The 17,671-nt window shown below is 44.7% G+C and overlaps 1 protein-coding gene across 1 annotated transcript; it reads right to left on the bottom strand.

Moving 5' to 3' along the window:
• Positions 1 to 5,627: 5,627 nt before the first annotated feature.
• Positions 5,628 to 6,498, bottom strand: LOC142056966 (C-C motif chemokine 3-like). Its single transcript, XM_075092468.1, has 3 exons — positions 6,323 to 6,498; positions 6,037 to 6,145; positions 5,628 to 5,865 (listed from the first exon to the last, which is right to left on the bottom strand). Exons 1-3 carry the CDS (start codon positions 6,399 to 6,401, stop codon positions 5,772 to 5,774), a joined length of 282 nt encoding a protein of 93 aa, XP_074948569.1. The 5' UTR covers positions 6,402 to 6,498; the 3' UTR covers positions 5,628 to 5,771.
• Positions 6,499 to 17,671: the final 11,173 nt, after the last annotated feature.

Here is a 17,671-nt window from a genome sequence, read left to right as displayed (position 1 = left end):
TTAGGATTTAGACCTTGTTTTCATCTTGTTATTGCAGTGTATATATGTATTATTGAGTCACTTTGGAACAGGCGATTTCATCTTAATGTGTCATTTGAAGTATTGATTGGGTTTTCAGGCTCTCTGCAAATAAATTCAACCTCCATGCTATATAAACTCTTATGGGTTTCTACTCTTTTTCTTGTATTGAGCATAGCTTTATGCATTTATTTGCTTGAGTTTTTGAGCTGTACTGGGAAAATTTTTAGAAATAGTTAAGTGATGCAGCACCATTAGTTTGCTTACGCTGGCTTGGTGGATCTCATTCTCCAGTGCCCTTACATCTGTGTCAGGGTTTGGTATTATTCTGTATCTCCTGGCCCAAGTGTTTCACTCCCACAAGTAAAAACCCAAAATAACTCTATGGACTTCTGTGTAGAGACTTTGGATTTATGTTGGTGTTGATGAGGCCAAACTCAACGTAGAGTGCACCCTAGTGTAAATAAGAAACATGCAGTGGGAGGAAATGGAAATCAACTCCACGGTTACCCTTCCCTGTGCACTTTGGGTCAAATTCTCCCTTCATTTTCTCCTGGCACAGTTGAAAAGCAGCTCAGCTGAATCCCTGGGACTGTGCCAAAACTGATACAAGTGGTGGAAATGTTAAGCTATTGCAGACTCTATTGTTTGCATTGTTCCAGAGGGCTGTAGCTGAGTTGGACCATTGCTTTTTGTGTATGCATTCTTTACTATCCTTACTAAAAAAGAAACATTAACAAAACATGATGTAGACCAAATTCAGAAGTCTGTCTTCTGCCCTCTGCTCACCTGAAAAACAAAATTAGGAAATTTGGAATGAGGATGACATTGTGAAGCAGTAAAAAGATCAAAGAAAGTTAAAAGAAAGACAGAAGAAAATCTAATGGCACTTATGGAATAGTGCAGGGTTCCTGGTAGAATAAAGGAGAGGTGGACTTTGAAGCCTATGTTCAGTGGCTTGAAACGTGATTTAAATTGCATTCTTCTGAGTACAGTGTCAGGAGATCTTTTCCTTTAAGAGTCAGTGTAAGAGCTGGACCAACTTCTTCTGGCATCAGTTTTTACCAAAACCAGTTTGCCATTGAATTTGTGCCTTCACATATTCTATATGCATCTAAAAGTTTCTGTGAGTGGTAGAAACTGCCCAGTGTTTCAAATACTCTGTTGCAGAGCTCTGGAAAGGAGAGCACTTGTGGCCTTTCTCACCTCCATCTTCTGAACTAGCAGTACAGTCTGCAGGCTGAGCCTTGCCAGCCAAAAGGCAGGGCAGGTAGGAAAAGGGTAGCAGATTTGCAAGGGTGCTGCTGGCTTTGTCCAAATATGCCCTCACTCAGCCTCCCCAGGACACTGCTGAGGGTGTACTGAAGTGATGTCTGTGAACCTTTTGCAGACAATAACCTTAGCCAAAAGTCTGCCCCAGCTGGAAAGTGATGTGTTAGATATTTCCCAGGGTGCCTTTCCCTTCCCCCTGGGATACCACAGATACCTCTGTGTAGTAACATGGGCCCTGCAAGTTTTAGGACTTTTCCAATGCCCCACTCCTAGCCAAACTAAATCTTAGTGAAGAAAGAACAGCACCATTGCATATTTTTTTTGTCCCATCCATGTAAGACTGACAGTGTGAAGTATAAAAGCTTGTTTTCATGATCCTCAGTCCTCTCTGAAATGAATGATTTTCTTAATATTTGAGTGTTGGTAAAATTCCCACCAAACCCATCACCTCTTCCCAACCACAACCCTCATCCCATGTATGAAGAAATAGTTCTGCAGGCAGCAGGCTAACTTTTCCACCTTTGTTTTTCAAATCCTGGTCCTTATTCTAGCTGTGCCAAGAGCAGCACTCAGGTGAATCAAACCTGTATCAAAGTTTTAGGAGAGCTGCTTGCTCTTCCAATCCAGTTCTTTCACATTCCCTGTGTATGGCTCATTATCCTGTAACAAATGCATTTCAACCTTTCATTCTCCAAAATCTAACCCAAATCTTAACTTTAATGATATCCAGGTGTCTTGGTTTCAGCTGGGATAGAGTTAATTTTCTTCCTAGTTGCTGTGCTTTGGATTTAGTATGAGAATAATGTTTATAACACACAGATGTTTTAGTTGTTGCTAAGCCGTGCTTACACTAGTCAAGGACTTGTTCAGCTTCCCATGCTCTGCCGGGGGCACAAGGAGCTGGGAGGGGGCACAGCCAGGACAGCTGACCCCAACTGACCAAAGGAATATCCCACACCATATGACATCATGATCAGCATATAAAGCTGGGGGAAGGAGGAAGGGAGGATGTTTGGAGTGATGGCGTTTGTCTTCCCAAGTAACTGTTAGGCATGATGGAGCCCTGCTTTCCTGGAGATGGCTGAACACCTGCCTGCCCATGGGAAGGAGTGAATGAATTCCTTGATTTGCTTCATTTGCACATGTGGCTTTTCCTTTACCTATTCATCTGTCTTTATCCCAACCCACAAGTTTTTCCATTTTTCTGGTTCTCTCCCCAGTCGCACCGGGGGGGAGTGAGCGAGCGGCTGTGTGGGGCTTGGTTGCTGACTGGGGCTGAACCACAACAGCAGGTTGCTGGGAGACATACCTCTCCCAAAGAACGTCTACATCTTTGTCCCACTGCATTTCATCTTTCAAAGCCCAATTTGATCAGTAATAAACTGACCTACCTAACTCTTTATTTGGAGAAAGTTCTCATTCTCCAAAGCCTAATCCTAATTGTCCTCCCAGGCAGAATATAGCCCAAGACAGTTTTATCTATATTAAACCAAAAAACCATACTATTTCCAGCTGACTCCCTTGTTCTACTGGTCTGTGGAGCCTGCAGTAAACATTCTTTAGGACTTACTTCCAGAAGCGTAAATCTAACCAGAACAATGACATTATACAGAAACAGACCATAGCTGTATTTTGCAAAAATAACCCCCCCCCCAACAATGTAATTTCTCTTCTAAGCTGTGTTTCTCACTCTGCTTTTCCAAAGCCAACACTTAAGAGTTTCTGAGTTGTAATGTACATTGAATCACACAAATACAGAATCCTAGAATGGTTTGGGTTGGAAGGGATGTTCAGGATCGTCTAGTTCCAACCCCCCTGCCATGGGCAGAGACACCTTCCACTGGACCAGGTTGCTCAAAGCCCCATCAAGCCTGGCCTTGAGCACTTCCAAGGATGGGGCATCCACAGCTTCTCTGGGCACCCTGTTCCAGTGCCTCACCACCCTCATAGTGAAGATTTTCTTCCTATTACTACTCTAAATCTGCCCTCCAGTTTGAACTGTTCCCCCTTGTCCTGTCACTACACTCCCTGATCAAGAGTCCCTCCCCATCTTTCCTGAAAGGAAAGCCTTTGCTGTAAGGCCCTCACTGGGGCTGCCGGGCACTCACCCCTTCTCCAACTGCTCCTGTCCTGCCAGGCGCAGGCACTGAGGCACTGGACGGCATTGCAAGAGCTGTGCTACTGGTAATGGTCACTGAAGGCACAACCCTCCTCCCGGGCAGCATCCCTGCATGAGCTGGGGAGCGCTCAGCCCTGGGGGAGAGGTGGACCCCCTGCTGGCACCTGGGGAGGCAGGAGGGGACTGGCCATCGCAGAGCAGGAGGGAGGCAGTGGGGAGGGTGCTGACCTCTTGGGAATTTTGATGCTAAGGCAAACCATCGCTGCCTGGAAGGTCTGCGCGTCCTGGCAGAGTGGGCAGCTGAAGTGGTACAGGGCAGAACGCAGTGCCTGGCCCTGGGGCAGAGCTGGCATTGGCGGTGGGGGGATCCCACTCACTCCCCCAGAGCTGGGTGGTGGGGTGACAACAGGGGTGATGTCAGGGGCTGGGGGCAATGTCACCTACCTGGATGCAGTGGAGGTGGAACGAGATGCTGGCACAGGCGGGACAGACCAGGGAGTCATAGCAGGGCTGCGCTGCCACCACCTCCTGGCAGATGAGGCAGGGGGTCTGGTCCTGCTGCACCACCTGCAGCTGCCGCACCCGGTGCTTCCAGCAGAAGGACCTGCAGGATGGAGGTGACAGCTCAGCCCCAGCCCTCCTCTGCCCTGGCCCTGGCTGTGGCTCTGCAGGGTGGCTGCGCTTACTTGAACACCCAGAAAAACTGGGAAATGCAGCATCGCTCGGTGCTGCAGGGGAAGTGAAGGTTTTGAGGACATTGCTGGCCCCAGCAAGTGGCTGAGGCAACCCCATAGCTGGCAGATGCAGCACCTCTGGGGATGGCACAGAGGCAGCTGGCATCAGCACTGCACGTCCCTGGGGAGGCCGGTTAGCCACAGTCCCATGACATTTCGGAGGGATGCCTGGCTGGTGACACCGGACCACTGATAGAGCCTCTCAAAATCCCCAATTTTTGCAGAAATGGGCCTGTTTGGATAAATGAGGGTGTGGTGAGTTACTTGCAGGTGGCTGCCAGGCCATCCCTGGGGGGTTGTTGGCCTGTGTGGTGCCAGCCACAGGGCACGGGGACCATGGTGGGACATGTTGCCCCCCAGCCTTACCTCTGTGCCACCCACTTCAGCTGCTGCCAGACGGCAGGGAAGAGGAAGCTGTAGAAGCCCTCTTCATTGGCCCCTCTCTGGCTCAGCCTGCTGGCGTGGTACTGCAAGAGGGGAAAAGAGGGTGTGTGTCGGGGGCTGTTGGCAGTGTGGGGTGGGGACTGGGGGCTGTTGAGCCCCGGGGACTCACCAGGAAGTTCTTGTGGGTGCAGAGCCTGTCGTGCCAGCACAACTGCCTAACAACTTTGGTCACAATCAGCCCGCCAGTGCAGCCAGCCCACTGCTGGAGGACAGCGGCACTGTCACCCCCTGCGCTGCGCTGAGGTGGCAGTGGGGGTAACGCCCAGAGTGGGCTGGGGAGAGGCTAGAGCACCTTCCCATGGCACGGGGGCCTCTGCTTGCACAGCCAGGCACTGGCCAAAATCCCCTCTGGCAGGTGCCCAGGGGGTCATTCTCCAGTCATCTTCCTCCTGGGGGACCTGACACTTCATTTGGGCAGAGGAGGCACACAGGAGGGTCCTGCCTGCTCCTCCAGCAGTGCTGTGGGACAGTGCAGGGGGAGGCTGTGGCACCTTGCACTGCCAGGACCTCAGCTCCGTCACCCCAAGGAGCTGTAGTGAAAGAAGTGGCTGGGCATGGCGATGTTGGTTTAGTTGAAGACTGTCCTGATCCTCCAGTGTTGGAGGCAGACTCATCACTGAGTTGGCGGCAGGTGCCCAGTGGGTCTGCCCAGCCTGGTGGGTTTGTGACTCAGCTCCACACATGCTGGACAGGGAGGGCCCTGAGAAATGGGCAACCCCTGGGCAAGATGCCAGCGTCACCCCACAGGGACGTGTGGGTCATGTTGGCTGGGCAGGTGCTGAGCCTGGGCTGGGGAGGGAAAAGCACTGTAGGAGCTGCCATGGGGCTGGGGTCACCCTGCCCGGGGCGGGCAGTGAAACTGGGGGTGGGGATGGCAATGGAGTCCCTGTGGGTCCCTTCTCTCATGTCGGAGCTCCAGCAGGGACTTCAGAGACACCCAAAGGTTTTGATAATCCAAACACTTTATTTATGCATCAGAAATCCTGACTCCTCATTAACAGGCATGTTGATACCTTTTAAATTCTTTTTGTATTTTCACTTTCTTAGCAAACAAAATATAGTTTAACAAACGTATGTCAATTAGAATAAATTTTCGCGTTAAAGAAGGATGCAGTTCAAGCAGTCTGTTGTGCATCTGGTGCTGGAGGCTGAGCCTGCTGCACTGGGATGGCAGCGGGGAAGGGTCAGTACTCCAGCATCTGGAGTTCCTTCAGATACCTCTGCACCCAAAGTGCCTTGGGGTTCACACACACCTTCCTCCCCTTATTGGTGACCAGGCTGCAGAGAGAAAATCAGTGTTAGGGTGCTTGGCAGGGGCAGCAGGGTGCCTCTGGCAGCACCCTGGGTGTCCCTGGCTCTGCCCCCTTCCCCCTCCCTGCCACCCTCGGACACGCTTGGGGCGCTGCCCTGGCTGTCGTGCCCTGAGCCCCAGCAGTGTTGGGCACTCACACCACCGCTGGCAGGAAACAGTTGCTGTTGGTCCTGTAGGCGGAGGTGATGAAGTTCCTTGGGATGTGGTGGGCTATGTAGGTGAAGCAGCACTCGATGGGGACAGTGTCTGTGGGGGCAGAGAGACAGCCCCAGTGAGACCCCCACTGCGGCAGAGGGTCTGCCTGGGGCTGGAAGTCTTCACTCCCCAGGCTGAGTCCCAGCGCTACCTGCTCCCAGCCCTCCCCTTGGACACAAGGATCCCATCAATGGGGATGGGGCTTTCTCCAGGGAAGGGATAGCAAACCTGGCTTCTGGGAGCACTCAGCCAGGGAGCAGATGGCCACGAGGAGCAGAGCGGCCAGGGCAGCTGCGGGGATCTTCATGGTGCTGCAGGGACTGAGGAAACCACGAGCAGTGCTGGAGCTGGGGTGGCTGCCAGGTCTCTCCTCTGCACGATGCTCGGCCCCTGCTGCAGTTGCCCTCCTTTTATCTCCTGACCACTGGGTGGGCACAGGGTTTCAAAAAGAAAATGAGTGCATCACATCAGGGAAATTACGTGAGGATCACCAAGTTGCTGAGCTGGAGTAGGCAAGGAAACCACAGAAAGGGAAGTGCCAGCCATAGGGCTGTGACTTTCAGATTCAAGAGAGAACAAATGTTATGAGGAGCAGCTGAGGGAACTGGGCTTGTTTAGTCTGGAGAGGAGGCGGCTCAGGGTCATTCTTATCGCTCTCTACAACTACCTGAAAGGAGACAGATGTCGGTCTCTTTTCCCGGGTAAGAAGTGAAAGGATGAGAGGAAACAGCTTCAAGTTGCACTGTTTAGGGGAGGTTTAGGTTGGGTATTAGGAGAAATTTCTTCACTGAAAGGGTTGTCAAGCACTGGAACAGGCTGCCCAGGGAAGTGGTTCAGTCACCATCCTTGGAGGTATTTAAAAGACGTGTAGATGTGGTGCTTAGGGGCATGGTTTAGTGGTGGACTTGGCAGTACTAGGTTAACAGTTGGCATCAATGATCTTAAGGGTCTTTTCCTGCCTAAATGATTCTATGATTCTATTCTATGAGCTTCATGGTGCTGTGGCAGTTGAGGGAACCACGACCGGGGCTGGAGCTGGGGTGGCTGCAGGGCTGTCCTCTGCATGATGCTTGGCCCCTGCTGACGCTGCCCTCCTTTTTCAAGGAAAGAAAATGAGTGCATCACATTGGGGAAATTATGTGAGGATCACCAAGTTTTGCTGAGCTGGAGAAGGCAAGAAAAACACAAGGGGAAGTGCTGGCCACAGGGCTGCGACTTTCAGATTCCATTTGGGGTCTGCAAGGACTGGTCAGAGCCCAAATCCCTGCAACACCAGGCTGGGGCACGAAGCTCAATAACCAGAGCATGAGGGCAAGGCCAGAAAATAAAAAAAGGAGGAAGTAGCAAGTTTTGCAGCTTGCTTTCTGAGTGCATGTGGTGGGGGCATTTGGGAATTACCTTCTGGGATGGCAAATACTGCCCCTTTTCAGTCACGCTGTGATATCCTCAAGGTTTCATCTGCAAGGCTGCAATGAGCTGATCTCAGCGGGCACCAGCAGAATCCTCTCTGCCTTCCAGCTCCTACTCTTAATGCCCTGTCCCCTCCCTGACATCAGTGTATTTGGGATTTTTGGGCTAAACCAGTAGAGAGAGCCTAAATTGGATGAAGTTATCCTGCTTCAGTAGAAGTGGGCAAGCAGTAATTGCAACTTGACTGTCAAGAGGCTGAAGACCACAGCCAAAACTAAAATCCTTAGGGAGAGAGGTGTAAATCCTCTGTTCACCCTGGGGTCAGGGAGAGTGTCAGGCCAGGCTGCAGCCTGAGACCACCGCTACAGCCCTGGAGCCAGGCAACAGAGTCCAGTCATAGAATCATAGAATCATAGGATGGATTGAGCTGGAAGGGACCTTAAAGATCATCTAGCTTCAACCCCCCTGCCATGGGCAGGGACACCTTCCACTAGACCAGGTTGCTCAGAGCTCCATCCAACCTGGCCTTGAGCACTTCCAGGGATGGGGCATCCACAGCTTCTCTGGGCAACCTGTTCCAGTGACTTACCACCCTCCCAGTAAAGAATTTCTTCCTAGTATCTATTCTACCCTCCTTCAGTTTAAACTGTTATCCCTCATTCTATTACTACACTCCCTGATCAAGAGTCCCTCCCCATCTTTCCTGTAGACCCCCTTTAAATACTGGAAGGCCTCTGTAAGGTCTCCCTGGAGCCTTCTCTTCTCCAGGCTGAACAACCCCAACTCTCTCAGCCTTTCCTCATAGGGGAGGTGGTCCTGCCCCCTGATTGTCTTTGTGCCCTTTCTCTGGACCCACTCGAGCAGGTCTTGCTTATGCTGGGGGCCACAGAGCTGAGTCTTCTAGGTGGGGTCTCACCAGAGCAGAGTAGAGGGGGAGAATAACCTCCCTTGACCTGCTGGCCATGCTTCTTTTGAGGCAGTCCAGAGTATGATTGCAACACCAGTTGCAGTGCAGTTTGTAGCTGAAAACTGAAAAATAATTGTATCTGTACAATTCCATCACCTGTTTAGGTTTATGAGGTATACAGCATCCATCAGTTTAAGTTCATGAAGTTTTAATTTCCCACTTTGCTCCTTGCCCAAGCCTGAATTACATGTTTTATACTTTTATCAGATTTTAATATCACTATCAGCTCTTTTCATCACTACTTTTCTCTCTTTGTTTCTGAGGGTTAGAAGATCCACGAATAATGCAGGCTCTACTTTCCCCATTCTCTTTGTTTGTATTCCTGTCCTTAAACTTACCCCCAGCTGTAGCCTCAAATACAAACTAAACATATCCCTTATCCCTCCTCACTGATCTTTAGTTTTGCAGATATGTGTAATCTACTAGCGAAATGACATTATAGATGTTTAATTTCCCAAAGTATAATATATACTATAAGAAGGTCCTAACTTGTATGATGGCAAACCTCAACCTATTTTATCCTTGGTTTTGTAAGGCTGCAGTGTCCCAACAATGTATCCAAATAATAAACTCATATTTTCCTAAATGTTTAACTAGATAACAGCACAAGCCAAAGCCTGAGATAGGTGACCCCTAACTGTTCCGAAATGGATTTAATTACTTTAATTTTATATACGCATGTCTCTGCTGAGAACATCCAACAGCAAATTATGCCCTACTACTTGTCTTTAAGCTAACTCTAATTGTAAACCACCACTAACCATCTCCTTAAACACTCCCTTTCTTGTTTGTCCTGGTAAAGAGTACATGTACACTTGTCTTTTGGTTCTAATTTATATACACTTAGGGCATTTTTATGTAGGGGAGGCAAATAATTTTGAAACTACATTATCTGGGGTTTTTTGTTTGTTTGTTTGTAGGCTGCTTTTGAGGTCATGCTCCCTTTTAGTTAAGATAGAACCTGCCCTTTGACTGACCTTTTATCTTCATTGAGATAATATAATAAATAGATCCTTTGTGCTTATCTAAATTGGACATGTGTGTCCAAACTATAAAAGCAATAATTGGCTCTTGGCTATAGCATATATATACAGTGATAGTGCCTTTCAGAAAGATGCACTACAAAACTCAATGAGAGTTTTGAGAATGACAAGCAATTACGAATCCTAAATTTCTTGATTAAGATTAGTTATCAGGCACCTATCATATCTGTGCTATAACTATGCTTTTCTTCATTTAGAAGAAGATTAATCTAGATCCCAGCACTATTTAGTGCTTTAGTAAATTAACCACGTCATAGTAGGTATCTTGGACAGCCGCTCCGTCAAACACTAACTTTTCCTTCCCTATCCATTTGGAAGAGAAGCAATAGTATAATGCCTCCCTAAAAAATGTAGCAGCAAACAAGAAAAATAAGCTAAGGTACTATCTAATTCAGAAGTTCCCCCAGTTACAGATTTCCATACAGTTCTGCTCTCATCTATGAAGTCTAGCATGTTCTACTTTCTGGATTTTGGGGTGGGTTTTTTTAGCAGTGGGCCTTATAACAATGCTACAGCTTTGTGATTATTAAATATTGCAGAATAAGAATAGAAGAATATATAAACGGGTTTCCAAATAGTCAAGGTTTGCCTGTAGCTTCATCTGAGCTACAACAATACCTTTGCATACCAACGTCAGTCCTGGTATGTTGCCTGTTTTTGACAGTGGGTAGATACCATTTTGGTGGTAGCCACTCTAGATTTCACCCTCCTGAACATCTTGACATTTTCCCTTGGTTTTGTGTGTTAAATAATAGAGTTTAGATCTAAGATAACTGGAGTTCCTCCATGCATGGGTTAAAATCAGCTGTCCTGTTCTGCCAGAGAGTACATAGGCACCCTAAATGACAAGATTCAGAATGAAGGAAGTGTAAGAAATGTGATGGGAAGGCAAAACTCTTTTGAAAGCATCTGTCTATCCCATTTTAATAGTGGTGGCAAACCAAAGCTTCCCCTCGTACATATCACAGCAGTTAGCTGCAGCCTGATCCTGTGAAGAGCCACAAATGTACCTTAACACTATGTATAATTCTGCTAACTCTACTTGCATCTGCAGGATTTTATTTGTATTTTGGATTAGGTCTTAATAGTTTGAAATCTTTTTGGCCCTATAAGATCCAGGTCCATGCTAGTAAAACACTCTTGGGTTAATGTCAGGAATTGATAGCACAGGAACCTTCCAAATGAAGGTGGCTTTGGAGATGCCTGATTGGCTTTGCATGGTTGGTGACACAAAACATTCTCTGTGTCTGGTCTCTGCCTCTCAGTATGGTTTTGTAAACATGGAGGGATCCTATTTCTTCTTTTACTTTCTTTTAGTAACAGGAGAGGGAGCATAGTTCTGGATCTTATACATTGGTTTTCACAGAGATATATGGTTCCTTATACTCTAATTCACCTTAAATTAAAGAGCATTTATACAGGTGTGCTTTAGGTTTTCCAGGACAAAAGAGTCAGAGATATGTATCTGGATTAACTGAGCTGAAATCTCTCATCAAAGACACAATCCTGTTTGTCAAGGGATTAGGCCTGATCCTTCACTGTGTGCGGTTCTGTAAATCTCAGATCAAGGTCAGAGTCATCTTATAGGCATCAATTTTGACTACTTCAGCAGGGCTAACAGGACCTGGATTCCTCTGATATTCCCTTAAGGAGTCTGCGGTAGCTCACTGTGATGGAAAGTCACAGTTGTCTTAAGAGCACTTTTCACACTCATTCCTCAAACGGCCCAGAGGCTTACAGCTGTTCCCGAGACATCGTTGTAAACCTTCCTTCTCTGTGCAAACTCCGTTTCAGCTCACAGAAGCAGTCTTCATCACAGCATCTGTCTCTGTGATTCTCTGCATGGGTGACACAGTTTCTTGTCCAGGCAAACCCAGATAATGTGTCTTTTTCCAGCACTGCAAGTTTTAGTTCTGCTTTGTTCCAAGTCTGAATTGTAGGAAAACTACTCTGTTGTAGTGTGGATGAAGCCTTTTCTGGTTTTGTTTTGTTTTGGTTTTGGTTTTTTTTTTAAAAATAATTTTGTCCATGTAAATTAAGTTAAGCTATGTAACTGTTTTCTTTTTCTGAAATAGCTTCTTTATGTTCCTTGGATTTAATTCTGTGCATTCAAGCAGAAAGTTAAACAATGTCAGACTGAAGAAAATTAATTGCATAACATTCTGAAAAGATGAAGTGGGGAAATGTTTATTATTACATTAACTTCTTACCTACGTCCTTAATGTGAATTACTGGAACATCAAAGAGAACTAACCAGCCTGGAATTTATTTTGGTATAATGTTGGTATAATATTATTGCAAAACATCTCTCTAGAGTAGTTAATTCTCATAAGTGGTAACAGCTTTCTATTGCCATTATCTTACTGAAATTACTTCCTTAGCTATACTGTTTAGTGCTGATACGAAAGATAAGTGTATGAAAACCAGCTTATGAATTCTGCCCTTCTACAAATGATCTTTGCAGCTGATTGAAGTGACCCTTGACTTGTTCTAGGAGGAAACAAATTACTCATTGGCATTCTTGTCTGTTTATTTTAGTGCTCCTGAATACAGCTCTAGACGACTTCTGGCTGCTGCGGTGAATCCAGCTATCCTTTTTATCCAATTCCCCACACATGTTTTTATAGGCTCTTTTTTATTCATAAGTGTGGAAAGGCTAATATGGATTTTGTAAATGCAATCTTGACTTCTTTCAGTAAGGCAGAGTTTAGGTACTGAATAAGCTCAAGATTTGAAATCATAGGTGGTTTCTCAGAATCCCAGAAACCATCTTTGTTTTATAATCCTAGTACTAGCATGGACTTTACTGTTGTGAGACTACTTGCATTTTTAGTATTAAGTATGTAGGTAATTTTTTAATAGAAATTGGAAAGTAAATTATTAGTGTAATATAAAAAATAATGTGAAATAAACAGATAAATTGCTAACAGGTATCTCACCTGCCAGTGAAATGCATCTCCTCTCTGAGATGAAGCCCATCAGTGCAACTCATGGTTGGGTCTAGTTAATAGAAAATGCAAGAGCAGTTTAGTGAAACAGAACATGAAGTAACAAAAAATTATTCTGAAAAATGCCAAGTGCCCTGTCCTTGAATACCATATATTTAAGTGCTGCATTTTTCTCTCATAAAACTACTACAAATAATTAATTGCAACTCTGATCCTCCTGAATGATCCTTTCTGGAATTCAGCAGTGCAGTATAGAAAAAAACCTGTCAGATGTGCTCCTTTATATTAGGGAGTAACATCGGAGTAACTGTCCTTTTTTGTCAGGAATTTAGTTAAGGACTTCTTAAAAGTATTGTTGCAGTTTAACTTGATCCCTGTTTCTCCCAGAAAAATGTGGTACAGCAATCCCAATGGCTTCTAGACTGCTCATTGTCCCTGTGAGATGTGACAATAAGAGCTCTTCAGTATTGACCAAGTGTTCATGTTTGTAGATGTTTGGCTGCGCTGTCACCCTGAATCATTTCTGCCCCTTGCTTCTTTGCCTCTTGCTTCATCTTCTTCTTCCCATCTAACTTTGCTTTTGTCATTCCTTACTTAAATACCTTCATGAGTTCCCTTCAGTTTTCCTTTAGTGTTCACATCACATCTTTCTAAGTATACCTGCATAATATATATAATATACTTGCATCCCTTTACTTTCTCCCATTCCTTCTCAGCTGCGTATATAGCTTTCCAACTTTACCAGTGTCCTCGTTTTGGCTGGGATAGAGTAAATTTTTTTTTCTAGTAGCTGGTACAGTGCTGTGTTTTGGATTTAGTATGAGAATACTGTTGATAACACACTGGTGTTTTAGTTGTTGCCGAAGCAGTGCCTACACTAAGTCAAGGACTTTTCCAGCCTCCCAAGCTCTGCCAGGTGCACAAGAAGCCAGGAGGGGAGGGGGCACAGCCAAGACAGCTGTTCCAAACTTGCCGAAGGTATATTCCATACCATATGGGGTCATGCTCAGTATATTAACTGGGGGGAGTTGGCTGGGGGGGCAGCGAACACAGCTTGGGTCTCAGTGTCTGGTCAGTCTTGGGTGTTGGTCAGCGGGTAGAGGGCGGTTGGTTGCATCACTTGTTTTTTCTCTGGGTTTCACTTCTCTCTCTCTCTTCTTGTTATTTGCATTACAATATTACTACTATTCTTCTTATTGTTATACTTTAATTATTAAACTGTCCTTGTATCAACCCACGAGTTTTCTTACTTTTGCCCTTCCGAATCTCTCCCCCATCCCACTGGGGTGGGTGGGTGAGTGAGCAGCTGTGTGGTGTTTAGCTGCCTGCTGGGTTAAACCACAATAGTCCTTTTTGGCACCCAGCATTGGGCAACACAGCAAAAGAAGCTTTTGAGAAGGGGAAGAAAATAGTTCAAATCCTTCTGGAGGCCAGTTTTGCCATAAAACAAAGTAAGGTCAAGAGACCCACTCAGGAGATCCAGTTTTTAGGAATAAAATGGCAAGATGGGCGTCGTCAGATCCCAATGGATGTGATCAGCAAAATAGCAGCCATGTCTCCACCAACTATCAAAAAGAAGGGTCATGGGAATTGTACAAAAGTGAGCCAAATGAACAGATGGGATCTTCTAGTCCAGCTGAAAAAAATATCCTTCTTGTGTAAGGTTCAAAGAGAGGATTTCAGAGCTAGAAAAAAATCTACATCACCTGCTATGTCTGACATCTTAGTGGGTGACATAAACAAATTCCTCAAGGAGGGAGGGACCACAGCTGAGGTAGGACTTCACCAGCCAAACACTGATTTCAAGGTATTTTGTTATCCTTATCGGCTATGAGGCATTCAAATGTAAGAAGTCTAAGTAGCAGTGGCTGAACATCTGTTCAGGAGGGGTGAACCCAAAAGGACAATAATTGTAGAGGGAGATGAAGTTACACCAGTCTCAAGAATGAGAGTAATTCTTATCGGTTTGTTAGCTTGCAGTGTTACAACAGCCTGAAAAATAACTTACATGCCAGAAGAAAAGACTTGCTCCTAGCCTGAAATACACACTATCCAAAGTAGAGACATATTGTGAAGAAGGAGTGCAAGTAGGGTTATACAACAGAGCAAGAAGTACTGAGTTTACAAATATAAGATAAATGGTGAGCGTGAGCTATAGCAGGGATGATGAAGTGATTTTTGCTATAGTCTGGGTCAGAAAGCAAGAAGAGAGGCAGACAAACCTGCCCTAGCTGGTGGCATCCAGCTGTTGTACCCAGTTGTTTCAGTTGGATTCTATTGCTTCTGCAAGATGGACTACCAACAAAAAGGAAATCAGTGTAATTGTCAAGAAAATTATTTTCTGGGGAGAAGTGGTTAAATGAAAATAATAGTTCTGGATAATGTTAAATGTAGCATAACTAATACTGAGCACTACAGATGACAAATCTACCAGCCAAAAATATAAATGGAAATCTAAAAGTGAGCCACTTAATCATTTCTATTTGTTTTTCCTAGATAGCATCCAAAATAAAAACTGATCAGGAAAGATGGAAAAATAAAGTGAACAATCAAAAATCTGCCGCACTTGGATGCGAGTAGCAAGATCCAAACATGGCTGTTTGCTGCCACAGGGTTAGGAATAAGGTACACAAAACTAAATGGAGAATGTCGTCAGGGTTCCCAGAAGAAATCTAAATGTCTATCTTCACCGGTGCTAAAGGACATGTTGCTGAAAGGTGTGGCCAGTGAACACCCTTGCTGTAGCACAGCAATGGAGCTTGAGGTGGAAAAATGCTGTTGTTTTTATACCTCCATTCAAAAGACATTGCTGATCTGCCCAATTAAACCAAATGCTTGCAAGCCTAATTTCTCTAGTGTCATCTTAACTGGCATGTATCTATAAACATTTATTACACAGAATTAATGAACAAGTGAGCAATGTTCACTCTGACCTTGCTGATAAATCCTTTCCAAACAATCTCCTTCCTTCCAGGCTGCAGTTCTGTATGCTTGGTCTGCACAAAATGTTCTTGGAAGAAAAGCTTACGTAAAAATCCATTTCAGATATTTCCAAGAGAATGAGAGCTATTCCTTATCCTGCCCTCCATCTATATGTACCCAGCTGGGTGTACAGTCCTCAATTTCCATCACGTTCCATAGAGCCTTCTGGAACCTAATGTTAAGCGAATACTTTTTCCCTTGAGATAATAATAAAAATTCATTGATCAGAAATAAATATTGAGCAGCAAGGAAAATTTGCTGTCGACAGTTATCTGAAAGAAAAGTTAATTTTATTTGAATGAGAACAAAATTTTGTTATGGAATGTGCAGTTAAGTGCATTCCAGTGCCTTGAAAAGGTATAGCTATGGCTGAGTAAGTTAGTTGTGGCCCAGGATTGCTATTCATCCTCTGTTTTGGGCTGTATGTTTTCCTGAAACAACATAAAATACTTTTGAATATTTTGAGCATAGATGTATCCCTTAACTTTCTCTGGCTGTATGGATTATTTGCGAGTGTGTTCTCCAAGCTGAACAGAGAACACAAAAATCCCAGTGTAGGAAATACTGAGACATATGTATAAATTGAAGTCAGACTTGATTAAAGCCACACATGTTGTCCTGGAGTTGATTCTGACCTATTAAAGTTTATTGGGGACTTCCTCCCCATCACTGCATCCTAAAGATGACATGAATCAGTTCTAGAAAATAGGTCTTTGCCACATTTTTTAAAATTAGAGTTAGTGATAAGATTTGCCTCTTCTTTTGCTGTATAAGGGATATTGATCATGTGGGATTATTCCTGTTCTGTGCCTCAGAAGAGCCATGAGGGTCAGACATGCATCGTCATGGTTAAAATTCCATTACCATAATTAGTTTTAATAGTCTGTTTAAATTTGTTGCAGCACTGACTGTCTGTCAGAAAAAGACCATCTGTGAGAAGAAAAAGGTAAGTCATTCTTGCATGGCATAGCTAGCAATCATGAAAGAAAGATAGAGATGCTTAGCCTTATCTTTCCAGCCTTGACAGCTGGACAGAAAAGCTGAGTCATATTAACTGACTATTGGCAGGTAAAATAGATCAGGTCAAGCACATTCCATGGAATATGTCAAGTGCAATTAATCTTCACAGAAACTGTAACTTGATTTTCAACAGCACTTTGACATAATGGTGAAGAATTTAGACTGCTTTAAGCTACATTCATCTTGTCATTTATATATATTAATCCTTTATTGCAACAGTTTTCTCTCAAGTGTGTGTCTGATATAATATGTAAGAAGTTTTTATTATCTCCAAGTTTTTTACCCATGAAAAAGTTGTAATTGTTTTGGTTAAACTATACTGTTTGGCTAAGTTATGGGGATTTCAGAGAGTACTTTATGTATTCAAGGGTGGGATGATCCTTACTGCTTTGCACATCAATTCTGTAGCCTGGCGGACCCTGGTTTTGCCGTGGGGAGCTTTGTGTCAGTCCCTGACTGGCATTGCAGTCTCTGTTGTTGCTCTGTGTGTCTGGAAACTCTTACAATATCTCTAAGACACTGAGGACCTGATCCAAAAGGCATTTAAGTCAGAGAGAATCTGTTTATTTACATGGGTTTTGGGTAAGGTCTGGAAGGCCCATATGAAGGGGTAGAGGATTGTCTCTTACTTTGAGACTGGGCATAATATAGGTCTACTTTTGGATTAAGAAAAAAGTGGTAAATCCCAGGTTGAAGAGGACTGATTAATTGATGGTGCACAGAAAGAAATGTTGTCACTAGTAAACATGACCACTGAAGATGAATGCAGATAATCATAATTTCTGCTGTGAATAACATTATCAGGAGAAACATAAGGAGCCAGAGGGACTGGCATCATGCCTACTGCTTACTCTTTCTGTTCAGCTACTATGCCATAACATGCCAAACCCAGCTTTGGATTTGGGGTTTGGAGGTGAGTCTCGCAGTTCTGAATTCCTTTCGGAAAGTTTTTCCAGTGTATCTGAGGTTGTGCATGAGAAACAAATAAATAAATAAAGGGAACCCTCATAAGATTTGTTGCTTCAGCCACAGGAGGGCAATACTGTTCTATAGTAAATTTGACATGCTTTATTCACTGAAAATCTGGTTTGCAAACAGGCACCTGAGGGGAGAATGGGATTGATCATGTTTAACAGTCATCAAAGTCATATCGATCAGAAAGTGGCTTTATGCCTTTAGCTATGTTTGCAGGTGTTGACCAGCTAGT

The sequence above is a fragment of the Phalacrocorax aristotelis genome, chromosome 4 (assembly GCF_949628215.1).
Source record: "Phalacrocorax aristotelis chromosome 4, bGulAri2.1, whole genome shotgun sequence".
In the NCBI taxonomy this organism is placed as follows: domain Eukaryota; kingdom Metazoa; phylum Chordata; class Aves; order Suliformes; family Phalacrocoracidae; genus Phalacrocorax; species Phalacrocorax aristotelis.
Note: the sequence above shows the minus strand (reverse complement) of the source record. Positions and strands in the feature narration are given on the sequence as shown.